We start from the raw sequence: 13,139 nt of genomic DNA, 5'->3' as shown, positions 1-13,139 counted from the left end.
GTGAGAGAGTGTGTGTGAGAGAGTGTGTGTGAGAGAGAGAGTGTGTGTGAGAGAGTGTGAGGGAGTGTGTGTGTGAGAGAGAGAGTTTGTGTGACAGAGTGTGTGAGATATAGAGAGTGTGTGTGAGAGAGAGTGTGTGAGAGAGAGTGTGTGTGTGATAGCGTGTGTGTGTGAGAGAGTGTGTGAGAGAGAGTGTGTGTGTGAGAGCGTGTGTGTGTGAGAGAGTGTGTGAGAGTGAGTGTGTGTGTGAGAGAGAGAGTGTGTGTGAGAGTGTGTGTGAGATACAGAGAGTGTGTGTGTGAGAGAGTGTGAGAGAGAGTATGTGAGAGAGTGTGTGTGAGAGACAGTGTGTGAGAGAGAGAGTGTGTGAGAGTGTGTGTATGTGGTAGAGAGTGTATGTGTGAGAAAGAGTGTGTGTATGTGCGAGAGAGAGTGTGTTTGTGTGAGGGTGTGTGAGAAAGTCTGTGTGAGATAGAGAGAGAGTGTGTATGAGAGAGAGTGTGTGTGAGAGAGTGTTTGTGAGAGAAAGATAGTGTGAGATAGAGAGAGTGTGTGAGAGAGTGTGTGTGAGAGAGAGTGTGTGAGAGACAGTGTGTGAGAGAGTGTGTGATTGAGAGAGAGTGTGAGAGAGTGTGTGAGAGAGTGTGTGAGAGAGTGTGTGTGAGAGAGAGAGTATGTGAGAGAGTCTGTGTGAGATAGAGAGAGAGTATGTATGAGAGAGAGTGTGTGTGAGAGAGTGTTTTTGAGAGAAAGATAGTGTGAGATAGAGAGAGTGCGTGAGAGAGAGTGTGTGAGTGAGAGGGTATGTGGGAGAGAGTGTGTGTGAGAGAGAAAGAGTTTGTGTGGGAGTGTGTATGAGAGAGAGAATGTGTGTGAGAGAGAGTGTGTGAGTGAGAGAGTATGTGAGAGAGAGTGTGTGTGTGAGAGAGTGTGTGTGAGAGAGAGTGTGTCTGTGAGAGAGTGTGTGTGAGAGAGAGTGTGTCTGTGCGAGAGTGTGTGTGTGAGAGAGAGTGTGTCTGTGCGAGAGTGTGTGTGTGAGAGAAAGTGTGTGATAGAGAAAGTGTGTGAAAGAGAGTGCGTGTGAGAAAGTGTGTGTTAGAGAGAGTGTCTGTGTGTGAGAGTGTGTGTGAGAGTGTGTGAGAGAGTGTGTGTGAGAGAGTGTGTGTGTGAGAGAGAGAGAGTGTGTGAGAGAGTGTGTGTGAGAGTGTGTGAGAGAGTGTGTGAGAGAGTGTGTGTGAGAGAGAGTGTGTGTGTGAGTGTGAGATAGTGTTTGTGAGAGAGAGAATGTGTGAGAGAGAGTGTATGTGTGAGAGAGTGTGTGAGAGAGTGTGTGTGAGAGAGTGTGTGTGAGAGAGAGTGTGTGTGTGAGAGGGTGTGAGAGTGTATGTGTGTGAGAGAGAGAGTTTGTGTGACAGAGTGTGTGAGATATAGAGAGTGTGTGTGAGAGAGAGAGTGTGTGTGAGAGCATGTGTGTGTGAGAGAGTGTGTGAGAGAGAGTGTGTGTGTGAGAGAGAGAGTGTGTGTGAGAGTGTGTGTGAGATACAGAGAGTGTGTGTGTGAGAGAGTGTGAGAGAGAGTGTGTGAGAGAGTGTGTGTGAGAGAGAGTGTGTGAGATAGAGTGTGTGAGAAAGAGTGTGTGTATGTGGTAGAGAGTGTGTGTGTGAGAAAGAGTGTGTGTATGTGGGAGAGAGAGTGTGTGTGTGTGAGAGAGAGAGTGTGAGAAAGTCTGTGTGAGATAGAGAGAGAGTGTGTATGAGAGAGAGTGTGTGTGAGAGAGTGTTTGTGAGAGAAAGATAGTGTGAGATAGAGAGAGTGTGTGAGAGAGTGTGTGTGAGAGAGAGTGTGTGAGAGAGAGTGTGTGAGAGAGTGTGTGATTGAGAGAGAGTGTGAGAGAGTGTGTGAGAGAGTGTGTGATTGAGAGAGAGTGTGATAGAGTGTGTGAGATAGAGTGTGTGAGTGAGAGGGTATGTGGGAGAGAGTGTGTGTGAGAGAGAAAGAGTTTGTGTGGGAGTGTGTATGAGAGAGAGAATGTGTGTGAGAGAGAGAGTGTGTCTGAGAGAGAGTGTGTGTGAGAGAGAGTGTGTCTGTGAGAGAGTGTGTGTGTGAGAGAGAATGTGTCTGTGAGAGAGTGTGTGTGTGAGAGAGAGTGTGTGATAGAGAAAGTGTGTGAGAGAGAGAGTGTGTGTGTGTGAGAGTGTGTGAGAGAGTGTGAGAGAGAGTGTGTGAGAAAGTGTATGTGAGCGAGAGTGTGCGAGAGAGAGTGTGTGAGAGAGTGTGTCTGTGCGAGAGAGTGTGCGTGAGAAAGAGTGTGTGTATGTGGGAGAGAGAGTGTGTGTGAGAAAGAGTGTGTGTGTGAGAGAGTGTGTGAGATATAGAGAGTGTGTGTGAGAGAGAGTGTGTGAGAGAGAGTGTGTGTGTGAGAGAGAGTGTGTGTGTGAGAGAGAGAGTGTGTGTGAGAGAGAGTGTGAGATACAGAGTGTGTGTGTGTGAGAGAGTGTGTGAGAGAGTGTGTGTGTGAGAAAGAGTGTGTGTATGTGGTAGAGAGAGTGTGTGTGAGAAAGAGTGTGTGTAAGTGGGAGAGAGAGTGTGTGTGTGTGTGAGAGAGTGTGTGAGAGAGTCTGTGTGAGATAGAGAGAGTTTGTATGAGAGAGAGTGTGTGTGAGAGAGTGATTGTGAGAGAAAGATAGTGTGAGATAGAGAGAGTGTGTGAGAGAGAGTGTGTGAGTGAGAGGGTATGTGAGAGAGAGTGTGTGTGAGAGAGAAAGAGTTTGTGTGGGAGTGTGTATGAGAGAGAGAATGTGTGTGAGAGAGAGAGTGTGTGTGAGAGAGAGTGTGTGTGAGAGAGAGTGTGTCTGTGAGAGAGTGTGTATATGAGAGAGAGTGTGTGAGAGAGAAAGTGTGTGAGAGAGAGTGCGTGTGAGAAAGTGTGTGTGAAAGAGAGTGTGTGTGAGAGAGAGTGCATGTGAGAGAGTGTGTGTGAGAGAGTGTGAGAGAGAGTGTGTGAGAGAGTGTGTGTGAGAGAGTGTGAGAGCGAGTTTGTGAGAGAGTGTGTCTGTGAGAGAGAGTGTGTGTGAGAAAGAGTGTGTGTATGTGGGAGAGAGAGTGTGTGTGTGTGAGAGAGAGAGTGTGTGAGAGAGTCTGTGTGAGATAGAGAGAGAGTGTGTATGAGAGAGAGTGTGTGTGAGAGAGTGTTTGTGAGAGAAAGATAGTGTGAGATAGAGAGAGTGTGTGAGAGAGAGTGTGTGAGTGAAAGGGTATGTGAGAGAGAGTGTGTGTGAGAGAGAAAGAGTTTGTGCGGGAGTGTGTATGAGAGAGAGAATGTGTGTGAGAGAGAGAGAGTGTGTGTGAGAGAGAGTGTGTGTGAGAGAGTGTGTGTCTGTGAGAGAGTGTGTGTGTGAGAGAGAGAGTGTGTGTGAGAGAGAGTGTGAGATACAGAGTGTGTGTGTGTGAGAGAGTGTGTGAGAGAGTGTGTGTGTGAGAAAGAGTGTGTGTATGTGGTAGAGAGAGTGTGTGTGAGAAAGAGTGTGTGTAAGTGGGAGAGAGAGTGTGTGTGTGTGTGAGAGAGTGTGTGAGAGAGTCTGTGTGAGATAGAGAGAGTTTGTATGAGAGAGAGTGTGTGTGAGAGAGTGATTGTGAGAGAAAGATAGTGTGAGATAGAGAGAGTGTGTGAGAGAGAGTGTGTGTGAGAGAGAAAGAGTTTGTGTGGGAGTGTGTATGAGAGAGAGAATGTGTGTGAGAGAGAGAGTGTGTGTGAGAGAGAGTGTGTGTGAGAGAGAGTGTGTCTGTGAGAGAGTGTGTATATGAGAGAGAGTGTGTGAGAGAGAAAGTGTGTGAGAGAGAGTGCGTGTGAGAAAGTGTGTGTGAAAGAGAGTGTGTGTGAGAGAGAGTGCATGTGAGAGAGTGTGTGTGAGAGAGTGTGAGAGAGAGTGTGTGAGAGAGTGTGTGTGAGAGAGTGTGAGAGCGAGTTTGTGAGAGAGTGTGTCTGTGAGAGAGAGTGTGTGTGAGAAAGAGTGTGTGTATGTGGGAGAGAGAGTGTGTGAGAGAGTGTGTGTGTGAGAGAGAATGTGTCTGTGAGAGAGTGTGTGTGTGAGAGAGAGTGTGTGATAGAGAAAGTGTGTGAGAGAGAGAGTGTGTGTGTGTGAGAGTGTGTGAGAGAGTGTGAGAGAGAGTGTGTGAGAAAGTGTATGTGAGCGAGAGTGTGCGAGAGAGAGTGTGTGAGAGAGTGTGTCTGTGCGAGAGAGTGTGCGTGAGAAAGAGTGTGTGTATGTGTGAGATAGAGTGTGTGAGTGAGAGGGTATGTGGGAGAGAGTGTGTGTGAGAGAGAAAGAGTTTGTGTGGGAGTGTGTATGAGAGAGAGAATGTGTGTGAGAGAGAGAGTGTGTCTGAGAGAGAGTGTGTGTGAGAGAGAGTGTGTCTGTGAGAGAGTGTGTGTGTGAGAGAGAATGTGTCTGTGAGAGAGTGTGTGTGTGAGAGAGAGTGTGTGATAGAGAAAGTGTGTGAGAGAGAGAGTGTGTGTGAGAGAGTGTGTGTCTGTGAGAGAGTGTGTGTGTGAGAGAGAGAGTGTGTGTGAGAGAGAGTGTGAGATACAGAGTGTGTGTGTGTGAGAGAGTGTGTGAGAGAGTGTGTGTGTGAGAAAGAGTGTGTGTATGTGGTAGAGAGAGTGTGTGTGAGAAAGAGTGTGTGTAAGTGGGAGAGAGAGTGTGTGTGTGTGTGAGAGAGGTTGTGAGAGAGTCTGTGTGAGATAGAGAGAGTTTGTATGAGAGAGAGTGTGTGTGAGAGAGTGATTGTGAGAGAAAGATAGTGTGAGATAGAGAGAGTGTGTGAGAGAGAGTGTGTGTGAGAGAGAAAGAGTTTGTGTGGGAGTGTGTATGAGAGAGAGAATGTGTGTGAGAGAGAGAGTGTGTGTGAGAGAGAGTGTGTGTGAGAGAGAGTGTGTCTGTGAGAGAGTGTGTATATGAGAGAGAGTGTGTGAGAGAGAAAGTGTGTGAGAGAGAGTGCGTGTGAGAAAGTGTGTGTGAAAGAGAGTGTGTGTGAGAGAGAGTGCATGTGAGAGAGTGTGTGTGAGAGAGTGTGAGAGAGAGTGTGTGAGAGAGTGTGTGTGAGAGAGTGTGAGAGCGAGTTTGTGAGAGAGTGTGTCTGTGAGAGAGAGTGTGTGTGAGAAAGAGTGTGTGTATGTGGGAGAGAGAGTGTGTGTGTGTGAGAGAGAGAGTGTGTGAGAGAGTCTGTGTGAGATAGAGAGAGAGTGTGTATGAGAGAGAGTGTGTGTGAGAGAGTGTTTGTGAGAGAAAGATAGTGTGAGATAGAGAGAGTGTGTGAGAGAGAGTGTGTGAGTGAGAGGGTATGTGAGAGAGAATGTGTGTAAGAGAGAGAGAGTGTGTGTGAGAGAGAGTGTGTGTGAGAGAGTGTGTGTCTGTGAGAGAGTGTGTGTGTGAGAGAGAGTGTGTCTGTGAGAGAGTGTGTGTGTGAGAGAGAGTGTGTGAGAGAGAAAGTGTGTGAGAGAGAGTGCGTGTGAGAAAGTGTGTGTGAGAATGTGTGTGAGAGAGAGTGTGTGAGAGAGAGTGTGAGTGAGAGAGTGAGTGTGTGTGAGAGTGTGAGAGAGTGTGGGAGAGTGTGTGAGAGAGAGTGTGTGTGAGAGACAGTGTGTGTGAGTGAGTATGTATGAGAGTGTGTGTAGTGTGTATGAGAGAGAGTGTGTGAGAGAGTGTGTGAGAGAGTGTGTGAGTGAGTGTATGTGAGAGAATGTGTGAGAGAGAGTGTGTGTGAGAGAGAGAGTGTGTGTGAGAGAGAGAGTGTGTGAGAGAGAGTGTGTGAGAGAGTGTGAGATACAGAGAGTGTGTGTGAGAGAGAATGTGTGTGTAGTGTGTGTGAGAGAGAGTGTGTGAGAGAGTGTGTGAGAGAGATTGTGTATGAAAGAGAGAGTGTGTGAGAGAGTGTGTGTGAGAGAGAGTGTGTGTGTGAGTGTGAGATAGAGTGTTTGTGAGAGAGAGAATGTGTGAGAGAGAGAGAGAGTGTGTGAGAGAGTGTGTGTGAGAGTGTGTGTGAGAGTGTGTGTGAGAGAGAGTGTGTGTGAGAGAGAGCGTGTGTGAGAGTGTGTGTGAGAGAGAGTGTGTGAGTGAGAGAGAGTGTGAGAGAGAGTGTGTGAGAGAGTGTGAGAGAGAGTGTGTGAGAGAGTGTGAGAGAGAGTGTGTGAGAGAGTGTGTCTGTGAGAGAAAGTGTGTGTGAGAAAGAGTGTGTGTATGTGGGAGAGAGAGTGTGTCTGATAAAGAGTGTGTTTAAGTGGGAGAGAGAGTGTGTGTGTGTGAGAGAGAGTGTGTGAGAGTCTGTGTGAGATAGAGAGAGAGTGTGTATGAGAGAGAGTGTGTGTGAGAGAGTGTTTGTGAGAGAAAGATAGTGTGAGATAGAGAGAGTGTGTGAGAGAGAGTGTGTGAGTGAGAGGTTATGTGAGAGAGAGTGTGTGTGAGAGAGAAAGAGTTTGTGTGGGAGTGTGTATGAGAGAGAGAATGTGTGTGAGAGAGAGAGAGTGTGTGTGAGAGAGATTGTGTCTGAGAGACAGTGTGTGTGTGAGAGAGTGTGTGTGAGAGAGTGTTTGTGAGAGAAAGATAGTGTGAGATAGAGAGAGTGTGTGAGAGAGAGTGTGTGAGTGAGAGGGTATGTGAGAGAGAGTGTGTGTGAGAGAGAAAGAGTTTGTGTGGGAGTGTGTATGAGAGAGAGAATGTGTGTGAGAGAGAGAGTTTGTGTGAGAGAGTATGTGAGAGAGAGTGTGTGTGTGAGAGAGTGTGTGTGTGAGAGAGTGTGTGAGAGAGAAAGTGTGTGAGAGAGAGTGTGTGTGAGAAAGTGTGTGTGAGAGAGATTGTGTGTGAGAGGCAGTGTGAGTGTGAGAGTGTGTGTGAGAGAGAGTGTGTGAAAAAGAGTGCGAGTGAGAGAGAGTGTGTGTGAGAGAGAGTGTGAGAGAGTATGTGGGAGAGTGTGTGAGAGAGAAAGTGTGTGAGTGAGAGTGTGTCTGAGAGACAGTGTGTGTGAGAGAGTGTGTATGAGGGAGTGTGTGTAGTGTGTATGAGAGAGAGTGTGTGAGAGAGAGAGTGTGTGTGAGAGAGTGTGTGAGAGAGAATGTGTGAGATAGTGTGTGAGAGAGTGTGTGTGTGAGAGAGAGAGAGTGTGTGTGAGAGAGAAAGTGTGTGAGAGAGTGTGTGTGAGAGAGAATGTGAGAGAAAGTGTGTGTGTGAGAGAGAGTGTGTGTGTAGTGTATGTGAGAGAGAGTGTGTGAGAGAGAATGTGAGAGAAAGTGTGTGTGTGAGAGAGAGTGTGTATGAAAGAGAGAGTGTGTGAGAGAGTGTGTGTGAGAGAGAGTGTGTGAGGGAGAGTGTGTGTGTGAGAGAGTGTGTGAGAGAGTGTGTGAGAGAGATGTGTGTGTGAGAGTTTGTGTGTGTGAGAGAGTGTGTGAGAGAGAGTGTGTGTGTGAGAGAGAGTGTGTGTGAGAGAGTGTGTGAGATACAGAGAGTGTGTGTGAGAGAGAGTGTGTGAGGGAGAGTGTGTGTGTGAGAGAGAGAGAGAGTGTGTGAGAGAGAGTGTATGTGTGAGAGAGAGAGTGTGTGTGAGAGAGTGTGTGAGATACAGAGAGTGTGTGTGAGAGAGAGTGTGTGAGGGAGAGTGTGTGTGTGAGAGAGTGTGTGAGAGAATGTGTGAGAGAGAGTGTGTGTGTGAGAGAGAGTGTGTGAGATACAGAGAGTTTGTATGAGAGAGAGTGTGTGAGGGAGAGTGTGTGTGTGAGAGAGAGAGTGTGTGAGAGAGAGTGTATGTGTGAGAGAGAGAGTGTGTGTGAGAGTGTGTGAGATACAGAGAGTGTGTTTGAGAGAGAGTGTGTGAGGGAGAGTGTGTGTGTGAGAGAGTGTGTGAGTGTGTGAGAGAGAGTGTGTGTGTGGGAGAGTGTGTGTGTGAGAGAGAGTGTGTGTGTGAGAGAGAGTGTGTGTGTGAGAGAGTGTTTGTGAGAGAGTGTGTGAGATACAGAGAGTGTGTGTGAGAGAGAGTGTGAGGGAGAGTGTGTGTGTGAGAGAGAGAGTGTGTGTGAGAGAGTGTGTGAGATACAGAGAGTGTGTGTGAGAGAGAGTGTGAGGGAGAGTGTGTGTGTGAGAGAGAGAGTGTGTGTGAGAGAGTGTGTGAGATACAGAGATTGTGTGTGTGAGAGAGTTTGTGTGAGAGAGAAAGAGTTTGTGTGAGAGAGAGAATGTGTGAGATCTGAAAGGAAGTAGAGATTGAGACCGGTCAATAACCTGATCTTTGAATTCCTGTCAGTGTTGGAGAGGGAACAGTCAGGGGCCTGAATTTTTGGCTCGATGAGTGGGTGTGATTGGCTGGCCGGGATTGGCTGGGAAATGGGGTGCAGAACATGATCAGAATCGGCTGCCAATTAACACCCAGACACTCTGCAAATCTCAGTGCTGCTGGGGGTGGGGGTGGGACGAGGGTGGGCGATGGTGTTGCTGTGGGTATGGGGCCAGTGCTGAGAGAGACAACTCCCAGAAGGCAGAGAGCTGCCTCAAGGAGCTACAGACCCATCAAAGAAAGTTTCAAAAAGCCAGAAAAAAATCTCCAAGTATCAGAATCAGGCACCTGAAAATATAAATGGTTAAACTGCAGCCCACAGATTTTTATTTTGATTTTATTTCATAATGGAAACCTCACCTCCCCCCCACCCCCCCAACACCTCCCCACCCCCACCACCCCACAAGCCCTTGGATGAGGTTTGATGAAGAATGCAAAGTCTGCTTGGCTGATTTGTCCTTTCACCAATCGTAATGTGGGATGTACCGTGAAAAATCGGAGTCAATTACGCAGTTAATGGGCTTAATCGTCCTCAGAACGGTCGGCGGGGGTGCTTCTGACTTTTGCGCCCACCCGCTAAGCAAAATATCGCACGGGCCGGGTTGATGATGCGATGCTCACCCGATGTCACCTCGCGCAATTTCACCGCCTGATCGGGTTGGGCCTGATTAGTGCAGAATTCGGCCCAGTGCTGTCTGTTCAGGTAAGGTTGTAACAGGGGAGTGAACAATGTGACAGGTCTAACAGCAGAAGCTGCAGTATCTCTCTCAGCCCAGTCTCAAACTTCATGGTGGGACTGGAGCTCCTGTTCCCTGGATTACTGATGGAGAACAGAAACCCTCCAGCACCGCACCCCAGTCCATGATATCACCACAGCATCTGTGCAGCTAGTTGTTTCTTTGTACCAATGTTACAGTCACAGTCTGAACACGTTCTCACCCTGGAGTCTTTCCGGCTCACTCACCCACTCAGACAGACTCAGAGAACAGAAGTTTAGGAGATGGAACAGATTGGGAAAGAGCGAGCAAGTAAATGTGTAAAAGAAAGTGTTACATATTAAAAAATGCAAACTACCAGAGAACGGCCTTTAAATTCAGGCACGATTTTCAGGCACTAACTGACCTACTGAGCTCCAAGCTGAAGGCAGGAGGCCAACATCTTAACCAAGATGACTAGACACAGCTTGTCTGGTTCTTATCACATTGCCGCTTGTGGGATCTTGCTGAGCACAAAGTGGCTGAAGTGTCTCCGACATTACAAAGTATTTCATTGTCAGGGAAGTGCTGTATACCACCCTGAGGTGGTAAAGCTGGTACAGTGTCACTTAATCTGGTCTCACTGGATCTAGTCAGCGTTTCAGGCACAGCTCTGACAGTGGAATACAGGGACTGCTCGAAGATTTACCTCAAAGTCTGCGATTGTTTTTAGAACAGTTCATTAATTGACTTAGAGAATAATTCCCTCTGATAAACAACATGTTCTGCAATAAATTAAACATTCTTAATTATTGGTACAACATATGGCTGATAATTAAATCAGGAGTATTCCCTCGAACAATGATGTAGGAACCAGTTATCCAGAGCAGATGATTCACACAATGAGACGATAATTCATATTTTGAAACAGTCCCGAATTTACATTACAACAATTTCATTGTAGGACAGTTTCTGTCAGACTGAAACCAGATCCGATTTTCACACATGGTGAGATTACAATCTGGTGCCTTTTGTGCTAAATCAGAACCTCATGGAAGGAACGTCTCCCAGCAGCTCCAGGTAAACTGAACATTACAAACGTCAGTGGCTGGAAACACAACTGGACACATTCACCTGTGGGGATATTGGACAGTGTCAGATACACAACTGGACACATTCTCCTGTGGAGATATTAGACAGTGTCAGATACACAGCTGGACACATTCCCCTGTGGGGATATTGGACAGTGTCAGATACACAGCTGGACACATTCTCCTGTGGGGATATTGGACAGTGTCAGATACACAGCTGGACTCATTCCCCTTGGAGATATTGGACAGTGTCAGATACACAACTGGACACATTCCCCTGTGAAGATATTGGACAGTGTCAGATACACAGCTGGACACATTCTCCTGTGGAGATATTGGACAGTGTCAGATACACAACTGGACACATTCCCCTGTGGAGATATTGGACAGTGTCAGATACACAGCTGGACACATTCTCCTGTGGAGATATTGGACAGTGTCAGATACACAACTGGACACATTCTCCTGTGGAGATATTGCACAGTGTCAGATACACAGCTGGACACATTCTCCTGTGGAGATATTGGACAGTGTCAGACACACAACTGGACACATTCTCCTGTGGAGATATTGGACAGTGTCAGATACACAACTGGACACATTCCCCTGTGGGGATATTGGACAGTGTCAGATACACAACTGGACACATTCCCCTGTGGGAATATTGGACAGTGTCAGATACACAGCTGGATACATTCCCCTGTGGGGATATTGGACAGTGTCAGATACACAGCTGGACACATTCCCCTGTGGGAATATTGGACAGTGTCAGATACACAGCTGGACAGATTCCCTTCTGGTTACCAACCCTCCTGCCATTGAAACACTTTTCTTATTTACGCTATTAAAAAGTTTGACATTTTTGAACATCTCAATTAAATCTCCTCTTAACCTTCTCTGCTCTAAGGAGAACAATCCCAGCTTCTTCAGTCTCTCCACATTAACTGAAGTCCCACATCCCTGATCCCATTGGAGTAAATCTCCTCCAAACCCTCTCCACGACTTCAACATCCTTCCTAAAGTGCGGAGCCCAGATTTGGACACAATTCTCCCGCTGGTCCTAACTAGTGATTGATAAAGATTTACCACAGCTTCTAATTTTTTTACTCAGTGGATCTGGTAATAAATCCAATGTAGGAGTTTGGAGGGAATTCACTTTGAGAAAGGCCATTCCGTGAGTGTCCATTCACACAACAGAGGCTGGTTCAGAGAGATTTCTACTCACCAGCGTGCAGTACATCTCAGGGGTCTCTCCACACGTACTGTTTAGGGGATCCAACCTGATCTTCAGGAACCTGGTGAGGAGAGTAGCCTCAGGCTGACAGGCCATGTAATCCCAACTCACCCCCTGGTCCCAGTGAACCTGAGTCTTACACAGATCGTAGTGACCCCAGGATGGGAAGTGATGGCCAGCGAGAGACAGGGTCGTCCATAGGGCCTGAAGAGACAACAAGGTGAACAAACTCATCACTACGACTGGGCCTTACTCCGAGAGGGAGAATCCCGATTCGTCTGGCAGTGATTCAGGAAGTCTCCACTCCGATTGGATTCTCACTCAGAGGGGGAGACTCCTACTCCATCTGGGGTGATTCAGGAAGTCTCCACTACGAATGGATTCTTGTTCAGAGGGAAGATCAGTTGTTATTATTCCGGATGTTTTTCCCAGAGTTGGTGCAGATGTTCTGGGGAACAGGATTCCGAGTGTTTTTCCCAGAGTTGGTGTGGATGTTCTGGGAGACACGATTCCGGTTGTTTTTTCCTGGCTGTTTGCTACATCAGACAGATGTTCTGATTGGCTGATCAGTCAGTCCTGGGAGCCAACGAGATGACAATCTCCCGGTCAGAGTTGGTTTTCCAGCGATTTTCTCTTCCTCCTGGCATCAATTCCCTGTCAGGAGAGAAATAAAATCAATGGATTTTGGAATAGTTGCTGCTCCCGCCATTCAACCCCCAGCCTCAATCTCCGCCTCCCATTAGCTGCAACGTGATAGGGAGATAAAGACCAATTGGGAATCACAGCAGCCAATAGGAGGTGAATAAATTACACATGTAAAGATCCCAAATGAGAGAAAAACTATTCTCCTCCCTCCATCACCTCACCTCAAACTCAGCAGCAGCTCACACTGGAAAAGCAAAACATTACTCTCATTTTGGTAGAAATCTCTTTCTCCTTTAAACACAAACTCAGAGACCCATCCCACAGTCTGTTTTACAACACAAGGTGATACTCTAGGTACTGACTGACATCCAGACTAATACAGGGATATTTATAACCCATTTTGTATGATAAATACTACAGGATTTTATAAACTGCTACACTATGAGCAGAAATAGTCTCTGAACGTCTCACATCCTCCCACATAATGCTGTTCCCCTTTAGATCGAGTGTCACGATCCACACAAACTTTCTGGGGCTCAACGTGACTCTCCTGCTCAAACTCCAAACACACACCCACCCTCTTCATTCACCCAACACACACTCACCCTCTCTACTCACCCAACACACACTCGCCCTCTCCAACCACCCAACACACACTCACCCTCTCCACTCACCCAACACACACTCACCCTCTCCATTCACCCAACACACACTCACCCTCTCCACTCACCCAACACACACTCACCCTCACCACTCACCCAACACACACTCACCCTCTCCACTCACCCAACACACACTCACCCTCTCCACTCACCCAACACACACTCCCCCTCTCCAACTACCCAACACACACTCACCCTTTCCAAACACACAACACACACTCACCCTCTCCACTCACCCAACACACACTCACCCTCTCCACTCACCCAACACACACTCACCCTCTCCACTCACCCAACACACACTCACCCTCTCCACTCACCCAACACACACTCACCCTCTCCACTCACCCAACACACACTCACCCTCTCCACTCAACCAGCACATACTCACCCTCTCCACTCACCCAACACACACTAACCCTCTCTACTCACCCAACACACACTCAACCTCTCCACTCACCCAACACACACTCACCCTCTCCACTCACCCAAC

At 47.5% G+C, this 13,139-nt stretch overlaps 1 protein-coding gene across 1 annotated transcript in view; it reads right to left on the bottom strand.

The window, feature by feature from the left end:
• The window catches only part of LOC121288996 (netrin-G1-like), a 169,901-nt gene extending 158,328 nt beyond the window's left edge, over window positions 1-11,573 (bottom strand). The window contains exon 1 of the mRNA XM_041207856.1: window positions 11,331-11,573. Within this exon, the coding sequence (XP_041063790.1) occupies window positions 11,331-11,573 (243 nt within the window). The remainder of the gene's footprint in view (window positions 1-11,330) is intronic.
• Between the last annotated feature and the right edge of the window lie 1,566 nt (window positions 11,574-13,139).

The sequence above is a fragment of the Carcharodon carcharias genome, chromosome 16 (assembly GCF_017639515.1).
Source record: "Carcharodon carcharias isolate sCarCar2 chromosome 16, sCarCar2.pri, whole genome shotgun sequence".
In the NCBI taxonomy this organism is placed as follows: Eukaryota; Metazoa; Chordata; class Chondrichthyes; order Lamniformes; family Lamnidae; genus Carcharodon; species Carcharodon carcharias.
The sequence above is the reverse complement of the archived record's forward strand: the minus strand, read 5'-3'. Positions and strand labels throughout refer to the sequence as shown.